The sequence below is a fragment of the Melopsittacus undulatus genome, chromosome 3 (genome assembly GCF_012275295.1).
Source record: "Melopsittacus undulatus isolate bMelUnd1 chromosome 3, bMelUnd1.mat.Z, whole genome shotgun sequence".
Lineage (NCBI taxonomy): Eukaryota > Metazoa > Chordata > Aves > Psittaciformes > Psittaculidae > Melopsittacus > Melopsittacus undulatus.
In genome coordinates, this window is record NC_047529.1 from 20,218,302 (window position 1) to 20,234,803 (window position 16,502).

Sequence of the window (16,502 nt, forward strand, 5' to 3'; positions counted from 1 at the left end):
TATGTTCATTTTATCCTTCATTTTTTTTTGTTTTTTTTAGGACCCAATGTTGTCTTCCAGTATGAAAGCACCTCAGAGACCCACTATCCAAGTTTGACTGTAGCGTGGAGGCAGGGTGGCCAGCCCTGCTCACATTTCTCTGACACAATCCTTTTGCTTCGTTTGAATGTTAGATCCAGTCAAGTAATTAGGTTTTTGTGGGTTTTCTTATAATCTACACTTACAGTTGATTTGTAAAAGCAGAAAGGATAGTGGGTCTTTGTGTGGCTTTCACTGCTGTTCATTCTTGTTTCCTTTAGTATTTTTCTTTGGTATTGATAATCATAGATCATTAGCATGCATATCGAGTTATCATTTGTATGGTGGGATTGCAGACACACAAAGACCCACTATTTGCACAGTTTGTTTGAGCTGTTTTGAACGGGCAGTTGTGTTCTTTCAATGTTGTAATGTACATACTTCGCAGAATTAAAATGTTCATTGATTACTGTTCTAATGGATTTGATTTAATCTCTTGCATATTGAGCTTTTAAAATTGACAGCCTACAAGGCTCATCCAGAAAACAAACCCTACCTGTCTCTGCTGCTGATAGTCACTGTGATTACAAGCATGCTACAAGATCTAAGATTGAGATCTGGTGTGGTCCATCCAGATTTTTAATACCCTTTTTAACAGGGGAAAGTACAATTAAGCATAGAGTAGAGGATATTTTAATCTTCCTTCACAGTAGTACTATAGTAGGAATTCAGGTTGTTTTGACTCTATGTCCTATCCCTAAACAGCCTTCTTTAAGTACTTTATTCTGATAATTCATATTTGCTTTCAGTTTTAGGAAACCATAAACATGTACTAGTTACTGCAGTAAGTACTTATACTCTGTGCTACTAGGCCCTTTCCCTGCCCCTTTTCTGCATTAAATAGTTAATGGTACTAGCGAGTTCTATCTGGTTATGATCTGCAGTGACTTAAATAAATACTATCTGAAAGCTGCTGCTGCTGCTCTTTCTGCTAAATAAATCAGCAGCCTGATACATCTTGGTAAAGAGGTGTTGCCAGAAAAGAAACACTAACAGCTACCTGGAGCTAAAGGCAGAGCATTTGGGTTTAGAAATGGAACTATGCTCCTCAGCTCAAAAGTGATCCTTAAAAGTACAGTTATGGCACGTCAGCAGTGTGGTCCTGTGAGGGTGCCCATGTGCTAGCAGTCTGGGGAGAAGGAGGGACAGACCAGGACTTCAGGACTATAACCCTAATACCCCTTTAAATAAAAGGATTCATTTAGTAGCAGACTACACTTATCTGTTTAAATAGTTCTGTGCTCCTGTAACAACGGGAAAGATCTAGTAGACATGGTATTTAATTTAGTTGTTTTTCTGAACATGGTTATGAAACAGCAAAGGTCACTTATGCAATCAGAAATGTTTACAAAACACCGCTTGTTTACTATATACATACATACATATATATATGTATATATATGAATGAATGTTGTGAAGGTACTATCAGGAAAAAGTTAGTCCAATTGCAGAGATTTAAAAGCCTTTCTCCAAAATTTCTATGTTATGTATTTAATATATTTGATCAAATAATGTATATGTGCCCTTTAGTTCAGAGATATATCTTTTGTGCAATATGGACTACAGCAATGTGCCTACATAAAGCTACAAATGGATTTTTATTCTGGATGTATTTTGTCTAAACCAGTATTTTGTTATAGAGTGAAATCGTGTTATTGTAGGCAAATAATGTGCTAGATAATTCCTCAGGTGTTCTAGCTGACTTGATTTCCTTATGAAACCCTAAGTATTTCTACTAAAATATACTCATCACCACGACAACCCTGAATTGCCTTCTCTGAATTTCTGACTTTGAAAGCCAGTTTAATGCAGGCTGAAGTGTGTCATGCTACACCAGTGTCACCAAGCAGCCACAATAGTTTAATAATTAGGTGATCTTACAAATTATCCCATTTCTATAAAGGGTTAACCTGTGGGATTTGAGCCAAACTGATTTCCTGATGCTCAGTGACATGCTCCTTACATACCAAATTGCTACTGTCTAAAAAATTAAAACCAGCTTTGCATCCTATATGGGATGTTCTAGGAAATAGTTATGTGGCATTTGCCAAATCAGGCTGGCGTTCTACCCATTTTTTAACTGATACAGTTGAATTTTAGGGTAGTATTAGGTGAAGTGTCGTACAAGTAGCCTTATTAGTGGGTATGTAGATAATGAGCATTGATAATTACTGGAACAGCTGCCCCTCAGTTTGAACTGATGAGTATTAAAATGAAGCATTTGGGGCTTTCATGGTTCCCTGTTCATGTCTCAGTATTTACCTGAGTACGCTCTAAATTCTCTAATAATAAAGATAACAGTAATAATACACCTTAATAATGCTGATTGAAAGAGGTATAGCCTCTGCCTTCGGTATTTATCTCTGCTGCAGACGTTTGCCTAATATAGCTCAAGCACAGTCACCCAAGAGCTCTGCTCTCCCACTGCACACTGGTGCAGAAAGAATGGAATGCATACATCAGATCATGCTCAGGGTGTATTTAGGACAAGATTATTTTAAACCAATGCCCCATATCAGTGAAGAGGTGTCGCTGATAGAAGCTGCACTTAAATCAGACCTCTATCATTTAAAAACAAAAAAGATTTAAAAATGGTGTTTTATCCTCCGGTTGTGTGCAGTCCACTCTCTTTGATAAAAGTCCATAAAGTGAGTTCAGCTGTCATCCCAGCTAGTGTTGTAAAACTAATGTTGAAGCATTCATCCTGTATTTGGGTGAGAAAGGTTGGCTTTGGAACTAAGGACAAGGTGGAAAATAGAGTTTTTTATTGAACTGATGGTCCCCAGTCAAGAGCTGAGAGTCCGCATGTTGCTCAGAGCTAACAGTTGAAACTGAAGCCAACCAGGAGAGCAAAATACGATGTTGCCTGCAGTGTAATACTGCTTAATATTGGTTCTTGTGGGCCAGCAGAGAACAGGGGCCATGTATCTAGGAGTAAGAATGTAAACGATGCAGTAAATGCACAAAACCAGCTACTAAACACTTCCTAATTTTGTAACTGTCTAGTTTGCATAATGGACCAACAACCTACAAAAGGTTTTTACAGAAGCTTAGTTCACAGAGCTGAGCTCCTGCTCCAGCAGTTGGATCCGTGCAGGACAGTTGTGCCACCACCAAGACCCAGTTGCAGGCTGGGGTGTATGAGTAGTCAGTGACAGTGAAGGGGTGTAAAAGCATTCAAAGCGCTGTCACAATGTCAGTGTTAATAACATTACAGTTAGGAGTGCAGAAGGCATAAAGCTCTGTTGGAAAAGTTATGTGCTAATAACTGGATATTTATGCCATCCCAATGCTTTGTCAGATCATATCCCTGTGTGATTTTCTTGAGTTGGGTTGACAACACCTGTAAATAAGTCCGCTCATAAGAATGCAACAGGCCGTGGCCTGTAGTGCTGTTGGGAGCTGCTACAGGGTAATGCTACTTTAATGTAATGAACTAATAAAACTGCTACGTAGTGGTGTGTGCTGCCTTAAAATCTCTTCTTGCTGTTCTTTTCAAGCTAGAGTATTGATGTTTGGGGTGGTTGTTACAACATGCAAATGCAGGCTGTGCTTCGCATGAGGCAATTGTTCGTCTTTGTTTTTAAACAAAGTTGTAAGATACCTATGCAAATGTGTTTTATTAAAGGGACACATGAAAGTTTGTCTGTTGTGGTTTTTTGGTCCATCTCTGGAGGATTCTTTTTTTCCACCTGAGTAGCCTGGTATGAGCGTTTGTTACCTGGTGCGGTGATGGAGTGACTTGATTCTGCTTTTCACCTCTTGCAAATTGAATCAAATTTCTTCAGAGAGAATAAACTGCATTTGTGGAATAGGGGAGACTGGATGAAAGTTTTTGTTGTTTTCCCAGGGCCTGGTGGGAGCTAACTTTTCCATGGCAAAAAAATTCTTGGATTAGTTGCTTTCAACAGGTTTCAGTAGACACCGAGGCTACTGACAGGAGTACAGTGCAAGCGAGTTAGCCATATGTGTGACAGCAGAGACTGTAATTTGTCTATGGGTGACCTCCCATGATGCCATCCACCTGTTCTCTTGCTGGACTGAAGGGATTATTTTAATTGCAGCCCATGGTATTTAAGGTGAGGTGTAGTCTTTCTATGATAACCCAGGAAAACAAAGGCAGGCAAAACAACCAACGTGCTTTCTCCAGGCACATCAGCTGGCTGGAGCTAAAGAAACAAGAAAGAAACTAAAAAATAGTAATAAAAAAAAAAGCCCAAACCCCAACCACCCCATTCTCCCTCCAAACAAAAAACCCACAGCCCAACCCAAGCTATTTCCTTAGACATGTAGTTTCTACAGGCTACCCTGTGCCCTTAAATAGTTTTCACTGGTGACCCAAAGCAGTGATACCTCTAGTATAGACAGATCCTTTGGGACCTTCTTTCCTGTGAGACTGGTGAGGCACTGGCACAGGGTGCCCAGAGAAGCTGTGGCTGCCCCATCCCTGGCAGTGTTCAAGGCCAGGTTGGAAGGGTCTTGAAACAATCTGCTTTAGTGGAAGGTGTCCCTGCCCCATGGCAGGGGTTGGAACTGGATGAGCTTTGAGGTCCCTTCCAACTGCAATCATGCTGTGATTCTATTAATCTATGACAAGTGCCTGAGCTCCTGTTTGAGATTTAAGATGTCTTTCCAGAGCTGTCATTTTTAATGTGTTTTTTCACTGTTCATTGGCTGGGGAAGCTTGTTGGGGAAGGGGACAAAGCAGTTGATGCCCAAGCAGATCTGGGCACCCTTGAAAGCCTGTTATCCATCTGGCTTTTACTTCAGTTCTCTGGAACTAGCATTTAAGAGAAAAATTCTAATTCACTCCCCTTTTCTTAACAAAATGAAAAAGGATTTTTTTTTTCAATGGTGATAGGTCTCATTCATCTTTCTTTCATTGGAGGATTTCTTTTCTACAGAAAGTGTTATTCTTCCCCTTGAATGTGCTTAAATCCAAAACATGTCAGTATTTGGAAAGGTTTTCTACCCCAGTTCCCCATGCTTTTCAGGCAGTTGATTCTCCTGTAGAGGAGAGCATCTCTTGACTCTGACACTCGGTAGTTTTTCATGCAGGGCTAGTTATGTTAGTAGGAAGAAAGTATTTCTTGTGCAGGTATATTTGGAGAGGGATGCACATTTTTAAACACAATTTTAAAGACTGGGATTTCCTGTTTATAAACTCTCCAGCTTGTTTTACCCTGCCCTGGTGAGACAGCTGCTTCCTCATCTTGGTTAGCAGGATTTACCACAGAAGGAACCATGGTTACAGTTGGCATCTCTCCCTTGCCATGCCCTTGGCTTGATAGGTACCAGACACCCACTGCTTTCTCCCTTAGATGTTGTCAGGAGGGAGCTCTGCAGATCATGCCTCAGGTTGCCTGAGCTGCTCAGCAGTCCCCTGCTCTGGCTGTTAGGGGCAGCCTGGCTTGCTCTCCCAAGGTCACATAAACCTCCTATTAGCTTAGTCAGCAGAGGGAGCTGAGCTTCAAACTACTTTTCCTCAGCAATATGGGGAGCTTGGGATGAAGCTTCCAAGGACAGACTGGATGGGGCTTTGAGCAACCTGGTCTAGTGGAAGGTGTCCCTGCCTGTGGCAGGGGATTGGAACTGGATGAGCTTTAAGGTCCCTTTCAACTGAAATCATGCTGTGATTCTATGATTCAGGAGAAAGAAACCAAACCAACAGTTTTGAGCTGTCAAAAAAAACCCAAGGCAGTTTTACTGCTTCCACACTCATTTCTGGCTGCTATATTAGCAGAAAACCAGTGTTTTCTTTTTTCCCTCAGAATTTGCTTGCTGTCGGGTAAGTTTTAATTGATGCAAGAAAAGGAGGGAACAGGAATGTAGGAGGAGAATGAGTAGAAATGTAGATCCACTGTTTCCGTACCCCTAAGCCACTACAGCCACTTTGGAAAAACACTGGTAAATGCATAAGGTAGGTTGTTTTATTGTGTCTCATTTGCTTTTCTCCTCAGGTCCAAATGCGAGAATTCACCCTCTCAAATCAGATGGGTGGATTGCATACTGGGGGGGTTTATACCAGTATCATCAGACCCATCAAAAATCTGGGATGTTTTAACTAGTGCTTATTTAAGTGTGAAATAGCACTCTCCCATTCATCCCAAGAGCTGACAGTCCAAATACAAGGTTAGCACAGGAGCCAGTCAACTTAACTGCATTTTTGTAACTGGCAACAAGCTTACAAACCAAATCTATTTTAGGTGCATAAAAAAATGCCTGTTTTGCTTCCAGTGTTTGCTTCAGCTTTAAGCAGTCAGCATGATTGAGACACAAAGCCAAGCGTGGGGGTTGTTGTAACAGCTGTGATAGCAGCAAACAGCAACAGGGCTTCAGTCCAACCCTGCTTTGGTTGCAGGAGTGCACCTTGCAGCAGGAAAAAAAAACCCAAGGTCAATGCTGAGACTGACAGATCTGGACAGTAAAGTCTGATTACTGTGCAAGCCCTCAGTTATCCTAAAATCTCATGTCTTGGGAACCAGGTGGCCTTAACCTGGGTTGTGGGCAGATTAAAGAATGATCCGAGAATCCAGAAGTATCACTTCTTGGCCTCAGTCCGTCTTAATGGATTGAGATACCGAACTTCATAGGAATCACTTTGATCTGTAACATTACTCCTTATTCTCATCTAATTTTGGCCTGATTGTAACTTCGGGAATAACTAAGGGCAGAAGCAGCATTCTGCATGATCAAAACCGCTGCCATCCCTAATCTCCTCATAAAAAAATTGTATTTTTTCAAAATCTGGTCAGAAAGCTTAAGATTTGTGATCCTCCTTAGGGGTATGAAACAACTGAAGAGTCCCGACTTTAAATCTAGCTCTTGCCTTTACTGTTTTACTTCCTTTTGGTGTTCAGTTTCCTTGTTAAAATACTTTGAATGGTATTGTAAATCTTCATATGACAAGTGTTTCTCATCTGCTGAAGGTTGCTGGTCCTTCAGAGCAGCTTGATGCCAGTGCAGCAGGATGTGCACCAGCCTGTGAGGTTCCCTATTAGGCCCTTATCACATCAAGTCTAGCTAAATCTTTAGTGTTTCTTGGATTTTTTCCCCCCAAACTTGATTACTTATTTTAATTTCATTAATTAGAGCAGCCTTCCCATAAGCAGATTTGTATGTTGCCAGTTAGTAGAATAAATACAAGTTCTAGTGTCCTAGATGTGTTAGGGTGACAAGGGTCAGTGACCTACAGCCCCTTGTCCTATGCTGCCTTCCAGGACACCTGTAAGGTTTCAGAAAGTACCATTCCTCTAGAAACACTGGATCTGAATGAGTCCCTGTGATGTCCTTCCTGCTCTCTGCAGAGGCCACAGTTCACGTTGTGTTACAACCTGAAGCCATCTCATCAAGCTGTAGCTCGATGCCCTTAAATGCTCTATAATTGCTTGTGTTTGTCATTTTTCCCCACCCTGCTACTTGGCAGTACCCTGCTCGCATGCAGTGGCTGACACAGGGATCAGAGTTTGACTTCCTGTGCTCTCCTTCACCCACCTAAACATATTCACCACTTTGTTTTACTAGTTTTTGGTTCAGTTGCCAAGTCTCAAACATTGTTGTCATGCTTACTAACATGTCTGAATAGAGACAAAGCAGCATGAAGCTGTAGGGTCTGCGCATCACTACAGAAAACTCGGGCTTCATGAACGTGTGTTCTGTGCATGATTGTGACTGTTCACACTTGATACATAAGAATAACTCAATGTGTTTCAGGTTCATTTTGTTTCTAAATGAGAAGGAAAAGTTGTGCAACTGTGAAGTTACACAGCTGTAGCGTTATGTATTCTAACTTAACAAGTTTGTACGTGTGGTTTGTGTCCTAAATTAAGAACCAAAGCAGAGTACCTTAGAAATAGGGTGGAGATCAAAGGGGCAATGTCCTAAATCAGAACCAGACACGTTTTAGCTGCCTTCATCTCCCAGCAGACATTGCATAAGGCAATAGAAAAATCAGTTTTGAAACCGTGTGGCAGAAAAGGAGAAGAAATGAGAAAAAACATGAGACAAATGGAGGGGCAGGAAGTTGGGAATTCTTATTCTGCATCACAGGACAAGAGCAAGGAATGTTCAAAGAAATAAAAAGGCGGCTGAAAAACAGCATAAAGGAAGAAGAGGTTGATCACTGCATCACTCAGTATTGAAACCCACTCCTGCTGCAGACAGGGTTTGGCTCTGTGTGTAGGCTGAACCACAGGCTGCTCTGTATAGATGCAGTTTTGTTAATTCATCAAATCTGATGGCCTGAGTAGGACCTAAAACACTGGCTTTCTTTTTGTAGGGTGTGCTGATCTCCAGAGCCTTGACACTATGCAGCCGATGGAGAGGAAAAGGCAGGGCTACATTCATGAACTCATTCAGACAGAAGAAAGGTATATGGATGATCTTCAGCTCGTCTTAGAGGTGAGATGTCTTGGATGTGAAAATGCATTTGGGGGGAAAAAAAACACCTCTGTCCTGATGAAAACAATGAGAGGATTCTCATGGATTGTGAAAGGCTTGAGGAAGAAAGGTGTGTGAGCACCTCTCTTTCTAGTGCATCTTACATGGTTGTCCACCAGGCAAAAATGCCACATTGTGAACACCATTATTTTACCTGGATCTTCCTATATTCCAAGTCCTGTTCTTAGTTGTTCGGGCTCAGATGGTCTGGGCCAGGGTGTCTGGCAAAGCTGCATAGGCTCATGACAAGCTGTATAAGCACCATGAAAGTTTGTTGTCTCCCTTCATCTCAAGTTTTATTTCTGGAAGCACGAGCACCTCACTAGGCAGGGCAGGAACTGGCCAGCATTACGTGACTGTGGGCATCTGACATGGCCTCTCCGTATAAATCAGCTGTGTGGTGAAGTGTTAAAGGTGTTAAATAGAATCGTAGAATCACAGAATAGTTAGGGTTGGAAAGGACCTTAAAATCATCTAGTTCCAACACCCCTGCTATGGGCAGGGACACCTCACACTAAACCATATCACCCAAGGCTTCATCCAACCTGGCTGTGAACACTGCCAGGGATGGAGCATTCGCAGCTTCCCTGGGCAACCCATTCCAGTGCCTCACCACCCTAACAGTAAAGAACTTCTTCCTTATACCCAGTCTAAACTTCCCCTGTTTAAGTTTTAACCCGTTCTCCCTTGTACTGTCACTACAGTCCCTAATGAAGAGTCCCTAACCAGCACCCCTGTAGGCCCCCTTCAGATACTGGAAGGCTGCTATGAGGTCTCCATGCAGCCTTCTTTTCCCCAGCCTGAAACAGACCCAACTTTCTCAGCCTGTCTTCATACGGGAGGTGCTCCAGTCCCCTGATCATCCTCATGGCCCTTCTCTGGACTTGCTCCAACAGTTCCATGTCCTTTTTATGTTGAGGACACCAGAACTGCACACAATACTCCAAGTGAGGTCTCACAAGAGCAGAGTAGAGGGGCAGGATCACCTCCTTTGTCCTGCTGGTCACGCTCCTTTTGATGCAGCCCAGGATACGGTTGGCTTTCTGGGCTGTGAACACACACTGAAGCTGGCTCATGTTCATTTTCTCATCGACCAACACCCCCAAGTCCTTCTCTGCAGGGCTGCTCTGAATCTCTTCTCTGCCCAACCTGTAGCTGTGCCTGAGATTGCTCCAACCCAGCTGTAGGACCTTGCACTTGTCATGGTTAAACTTCATGAGGTTGGCATCAGCCCACCTCACAAGTGTGTCAGGGTCCCTCTGGATGGCATTCCTTCCCTCCAGCGTATCAACCAAACCACACAGCTTGGTGTCATCGGCAAACTTGCTGAGGGTGCATTCAATCCTACTGTCCATGTCACTGACAAAGATGTTGAACAAGACTGGTCCCAACACTGATCCCTGAGGGACACCACTTGTTACTGGTCTCCAGCTGGACATTGAGCCGTTGACCACAACTCTTTGAGTGCTGCCATCCAGCCAGTTCTTTATCCACGGAGTGGTCCACCTATCAAATTGATGTCTCTCCAATTTAGAGACAAGGATGTCATGTGGGACAGTGTCGAACGCTTTGCACAAGACTGATGCTTTGCACAATAGACTGAGTTACACATGAATTCTGCTACCCAGAGGTACTGCACTGGGAGGCCCTGGAAGAAGCTGTAGTTTTTGCACATGGGTTTGACTGCGAGTGTTCTTGGCATGAGGATGGAGTGATGCCTAAGTGGAATTTGTGTTGACTCCACAAGCAAGGGAATGCTCTTCTGCCTGCAGAAGTTCTAGTGCTTCTCCCTCCTTTGCAGATGCTGATGCCAGTGTCAGAATGAGATAATGCATTTAGGAAAACTAGCAGCAGCTCTCACAAGTGCCAGTAAGGAATTGGTTTTAACTTTGGAGAAGTTGGACATTGAGCATTCAGAAAAAGCAAAATCACTGCTAGGCTGACCCAGAGACTGGGCTGCTCTCGCCTCTGAAGAGCTGCTCACCTTTCTGATTTCTGGCTGCAGGTTTTCCAGAAACCGATGGCTGATTCAGGCTGTCTCACTGAAGGAGAAATGGGGCTGATCTTTGTTAACTGGAAGGAACTCATCATGTCAAATACAAAGCTACTGAAGTGAGTACATATCTGCATTTTCATGTTTTCCTTTTCATCTGCATTCTCTTGTTTTATTCCCCAGGATGTTTTCTGCATTTACAGTAACTATTTCTGTCCTTGCCTATTATTTCCTGTGCATGCATGTATTCAGAACAGCTAAATACACTCAGATTACCACACAAAGAAGGAGCTGTTATGAGGAGGGGGGAGGGGGAAGGAATAAGCAGCAAGAACAGAGGCATATTTGCTGTAATAACTTAGAAATAGAGCCTACAGATAAAGCACATGCACAGGAGGCATTCTTCCCCCTTTTTGACAAAGCAACCTTCTGTTCTGTAAAGTTAGAGACAAAGTGACTAATAATTCATGAAAATGGGGTGCTGGTTGAATGTAGAGACTGATGCCAGTTGAGTTAGAAACAGCATCTCAGCCCCACAGACCCCATCAGGCTCAGCAGGCTGTGCCAGTGACTGCCTGGGGGTCCAGGCTGGACCCTGCACTACCTGGAAGCGCCAGTGCCACAGGAAGGAATTCACCTCAGTGGCTCGCAGGGTGGATGTTGTGAGGATCTTGATTTAGGCCTCGCAGACTTGGCAGCCAGGTTGGATGATGATTGCTTTCCTCTTCAGAGCCTTGAGAGTGCGTAAGAAAACAGGAGGAGAAAAAATGCCAGTGCAGATGATCGGGGATATCTTGGCAGCAGAGCTCTCTCACATGCAGGCCTACATTCGGTTCTGCAGCTGCCAGCTTAATGGAGCTTCATTGCTGCAGCAGAAAACTGATGAAGATGCTGATTTCAAAGACTACTTAAAGGTATCTTACTCAGTAGCTTTTGTGCCTTCCCCTTTCCTCAATGACAGGAGCCCATTTAACCAGCATTGACTGGAGCAAAATAACCCAGAAGAGTCTGTAAAAACAGCTAAGAACTTGCCAAGGTGTATTCATATGATAACCATGTGTAACACTGTGTGTGCTTTTTATTTATATACCTGTCTTTCTAGCTGATATATTTCTCTATTTCCCGTTTCATTGTTTGTTACATCAGTGTAACACTGACCCCACAAACCTACGGTGCCAGTATCTGCACCTTCCCAAAAATTCATGCTGGCAGAAGGGGTAAGGGTTTGTGAAGCTGAAATAAAGAAGCTGTTGTTCTGAATGCACTTGGAATTCAGTTGTCTGAGTAGTGGGGCTGGAGCTGGGGCCAGACATGTACCATGAGCATCACAGGCAGGCACAGAGCAGGAATAAGTAAGGAACTGCTGCCATGCTGCAGCTGATGCAGTGGCTTTGAGGCCATGAAAGCAGAGATGCCAGAACAGTTGACATCAGTCATTTGTTTCTTTTATGGCTTTGTTTTCAACCTGAGTGGAGCCTGTAATGCCAAAATGAAAGCTGGAACAGTTTTGAATGTAATGATTCTGCATGAACAGTGACACTATGGCTTATGCTGGCAAAGCTTCCAGGTACAATGACAGCTTTCCTGTTTGTTCTAGATATGACTGTTGTTTGCTTTCTGAAAAACCTAAGATTTCTTGGAATGCCTGGAAAAATGAATCTGATCAGGCAGTTTTTAGTGTGGTGAGGCAGCTGTTTCTGGATGAGTAATGCAATGTCTCTGTTAAATCTCTGGGTTGCACCATAGAAACTTGCCTTGGACCCCCGCTGCAAAGGAATGCCCCTCTCCAGTTTCCTCCTGAAACCTATGCAAAGAATAACCCGCTACCCTCTGCTCATAAAGAGTGTGAGTACCCTGAGCAAGCTTTTATGGGCAAATGCTTTTGAGTTTGATCTCGATAGCAAAAGCAGAAAAAAAAGCCTCGTCCCTTTATGGGGATTTCTCTGAGAGCATGGAGGACTATTACCTGTGCTTACCTCTGCTTTTATCTTGCTTTATCCCTTTTTGACCCATACCAGATTCTAGAGAACACTCCAGAAAATCACCCAGATCACAGTAACCTCAAACTTGCTTTGGAGCGTGCGGAGGAGCTGTGCTCTCAAGTTAACGAAGGGGTGCGCGAGAAGGAGAACTCAGACAGGCTGGAGTGGATTCAGTCCCATGTCCAGTGCGAAGGCCTTGCTGAGGTAGCTGTGTTGGTGTGCTGTATGGCAGAGACTTTTCCAAGTCAGGCTGGGGAGGGAGTGGGAGTCCTTCTCACATCTCCTGTTGGAGTGTGATCCACTGGTGAGCTCTTGGCAGAGAAGCTTTTATTAAATTCTGCTCACAGCCAGAATGTGATGAGCTCTGGGGTCTGCAAGATTTTAGCAGTGGAGAAATCCTGATTATCATCTCAAAACTGATACCATTAAAACCATTAAAGGAACAGAAATAAGTGATCTCTGAAGTTCTGTTCGTGCTGAATCAGGTGTTAGTAGGTGGAATTTCACATAGTGTTTATTTCCCAAGGTGTTCCTTCATGCAGAAAAGTCACAGAAGCCCTGAGTGACAAATCCTCATAGATAAGTGGAATTTAGGCTCCTGTACCTTTCAGGGCAGCCTTCAAAATTAGGTGTTGTGACAGTTCTTCACTGGCTCATAAGGAACCAGGGCTTGACAGGCCAGAAAGCTCTGTCCTAGTGAACATTACCTAATCATGCACCTTTAAGAGGTGACCTGACCGCAGACTCTGCAGGCTCTTCTTAAACAAGGCTTCTGAACAACAGAAAAGTGCCATGAGGTAAATGCCATTATCCAGTCAGACCCATGTGTGTGGTGTTGGTAAAGCTTAAACTGCTTTAAGCTGGGAGTAGTGCTGATACCATGGCAGATCATAAGATCTGCCCTTTCTTCATTTGTAACTAAATTCATTAAACAAAACAGAAGAGCATTTTGAGCAGCTTGACAACCTCTGCTGTGAAGAGGAGCAGAAACTGATCTCTGCATTAACTTATTGCTGCTAATGGGTTTTATCTCTCCTAGCAACCTGTGTTCAACTCCCTCACTAACTGCTTGGGACCACGGAAACTCCTGCACAGTGGCAAGCTGTACAAGGCCAAGAGCAGTAAGGAGCTGTATGGCTTCCTTTTCAATGACTTCCTCCTGCTCACCTACATGGTTAAACAGTTTGTATCTTCTGGCTCTGATAAACTGTTCAGCCCCAAGTGCAACTCCCAGTTCAAAATGTACAAAATGGTGAGTGAATCAAGGTGGTCATGTTGATATAGTGGAACCTGGCATTCCGATGAGGAATGCTGTTCTCCTTGCTAGAATAAGCCGCCTGGCCCTGTCTGGTTATTTGCTGTCCTATGGGTATTCATGCTCTTGGCTTAGTCCCTGGAAAAGGACAGGCTGCTGTGTCCTAGTTTAATAAGCACTTCCATTCATTTTGGTGTGAAAGGGCAGAAATAGCATCGTGTCTGAGCAGCTGGGTTCAGAAGCAGGAACCTTGACGTAAGTTTGCACAGGTTCCACAAGAAAACACCCATCCTTCTTTAGAAATTAGTAAAAGGTGCAAAACTTTAATTCCTGTGTCTACACAGCATGTGTTCTCCAGATTCTGCAGCTGGGGAGATAAGTTTAAGGGCTGCTTTCCAACAGGGAACCTGAGGGATTCCAGGATTTCCAACCACACTGCAGCTCTGCTTACGCAGTCCTGCCCCTTTCACAAAGCTCTCCATCTAGGAAGACAGAATGGAGTGTACCACCTGAGTAGTTTTTCTTTCAGTCTCTTCTCACATCCTTTACATTGAGATCTGATTGTTCATCCTGTGTCCTACAGCTTTCATTTTCCCTGCAGTAATACAGTGTATTTAAACATCCTCATAGGGTTTCTACTTACTGTCAGAGTGATGCTGCCACGGTGATGTTTGCTTTTCTTTCAGCCTGTTTTCCTTAATGAAGTCCTAGTGAAATTGCCCACAGACCCTTCAAGCGATGAGCCAGTTTTCCACATATCGCACATTGACAGAGTTTACACACTTAAAACTGACAACATTAATGAGCGGTGAGTAGTGAGAGTGTAGATCTGAGCTGAAACTTGTTGATCATGGCTGTGGGTTGGGTTTCCAGTGGGCAGACACAGGAGATCTCTGCATTCAAGAACAGGGTTTAGTCTCTTGGTTAGGAAACAAATTCGTTTGACTCTCATTTGAGTTTCAAGTTTTCTGTGATTTTTGTTCTGCTTGTGCAGTGGATTCCAGTCACATCCACTGCCCCTTGATGTTACAGTTGTACAGAAGACTAGTTTAGGGCTGCAAAGTCCAGCATCCCATAGGATTCTTCCCCAGTGCTGGTCAGTCTTTAGTATGACACAGCATGCTTCAATAAACCAGCAGCTGCACTTAGTTCATTTAAATCGAAAATCTCCATTGCTTTAGTCTTTAAACTAGCTTGATTCATGATGCCTCTGAAACCCAGTGGGGGGAAAAAAGTGTCAAAAAAGATTGGGGCAGAGTTGCTGATACAAAAGAATTTCCTGCCTGTGGTATGACCTTGACTATAGGGATTGCTCTTTGCAGTACTGCCTGGGTCCAGAAAATCAAAGCAGCATCCGAGCAGTACATTGAAACTGAGAAGAAGAAACGTGAAAAGGCTTATCAAGGTACCTACCACACTCTGTATTTCCCTCTCATCCATTTGGACACATGGGCAGGGCTTTTTCGGGAGGGTGCCACAGTGTCTGTGTAGGATCTGATTTCCCTCTTCAGATCTAGTACCAGTTTTTACAGTTGGAGCCAATCCATTTGTTTCTGATTTCTTTGTTCCCAGCTCGCTCACAGAAAACCTCAGGTATAGGACGTTTGATGGTGCATGTTATAGAAGCAACAGAACTAAAGGCCTGTAAGCCCAATGGTAAGTAAAGGAAATAGTGTCAATTTGCTTTTATTCCTGAAATGCATGGAAAGGCTTGCTACAGCTTCTGAACAATTTAGCCATTAATTTAGCTTCAGAGGAGTGAGTGAGGAGCCAGTTCTGTGCTGCTGTAGGATATAGGGATTGCCTGCCTCACATCTTCTGGAGAGCAGTATTGATTGATGTGTGTCCAAGCATCCAGATGGGGAAGGAGGTTTCTGTACCTCAGAGGTGTTTCACGGTTTGTTCTGTGTCTAGGGAAAAGCAACCCATACTGTGAAATCAGCATGGGCTCTCAGAGCTACACTACAAGGACCCTGCAAGACACCTTGAACCCCAAGTGGAACTTTAACTGCCAGTTTTTCATCAAGGATCTTTATCAGGATGTCCTGTGTATCACCATGTTTGACAGGGATCAGTTCTCACCCGATGGTAAGTGTGAACATTTGTTTCAGGAAAGGAATTCCTTTTTGTGCCTTGAGCTACATAGTTCCTCACCAGCAGTTCCAAGAGCCTGTGTGATTGCTTCCTGAGAAATGTTGTGTAACAACAACACCTCCTTCCTCAGAGGTTCAGTAGCCTTCTGGAGCCAACAGCTCTGGGCAAGTCTGATCCCACTTTCGTATTGGACACAGAATTATTTATGTGAGACTGGGGATAGAAAGAAATGAAAAGCAGTTTTTCTGTCTCACTGTAGGTGCCCAGAAAGAAGGTGCTAGGTTACATTTATTTACACAGCAAGAGCTTGATAAGCTTTCCTTTTTTCACTTGAACATGTTTTTTGCAGCCAGTTGCTTCTAGTACTTTTCAAAAGGTTAAGTGCTTTATCAGAGCTCTGACACACAGCTGATTGTTGCACATTTGCACAGTCCTGCCTTGACCTGAGATACCCTGCATGTAACTATAGCTCAGTCTTTTCTCCTGTGCGGTAACATGATTTTGCTAGGCTGCTTCTCCCCATTGGACAGCTAAGGCTGTAGTTTTTTCAGTTCTTGATAAACCTTTTAATGCACACACACCCCCCAAGATGAAATGGCCACAAAAGAGGATTTGTAATTTATGAATAGGACTGTGAACCTACTAGTGGCAGTTATTGTTA

The 16,502-nt window shown here is 43.4% G+C and overlaps 1 protein-coding gene across 3 annotated transcripts in view; it reads left to right on the forward strand.

Annotated features, from left to right (window-relative positions):
* ITSN2 (intersectin 2) overlaps positions 1 to 16,502 on the forward strand; it is an 87,215-nt gene that overhangs the window by 68,848 nt on the left and 1,865 nt on the right. For 2 of the 3 annotated variants that reach the window (XM_034060946.1, XM_031046626.2), the window contains exons 29-38: positions 8,357 to 8,478; positions 10,523 to 10,629; positions 11,241 to 11,424; positions 12,257 to 12,355; positions 12,529 to 12,696; positions 13,532 to 13,744; positions 14,434 to 14,555; positions 15,070 to 15,152; positions 15,320 to 15,403; positions 15,662 to 15,835. In XM_034060946.1, coding sequence (XP_033916837.1) covers positions 8,357 to 8,478; positions 10,523 to 10,629; positions 11,241 to 11,424; positions 12,257 to 12,355; positions 12,529 to 12,696; positions 13,532 to 13,744; positions 14,434 to 14,555; positions 15,070 to 15,152; positions 15,320 to 15,403; positions 15,662 to 15,835 — 1,356 coding nt within the window. Of the gene's footprint in view, positions 1 to 40; positions 3,722 to 8,356; positions 8,479 to 10,522; positions 10,630 to 11,240; positions 11,425 to 12,256; positions 12,356 to 12,528; positions 12,697 to 13,531; positions 13,745 to 14,433; positions 14,556 to 15,069; positions 15,153 to 15,319; positions 15,404 to 15,661; positions 15,836 to 16,502 lie in introns of those variants that run through there. The other variant, XM_034060948.1, reaches the window with a different exon arrangement.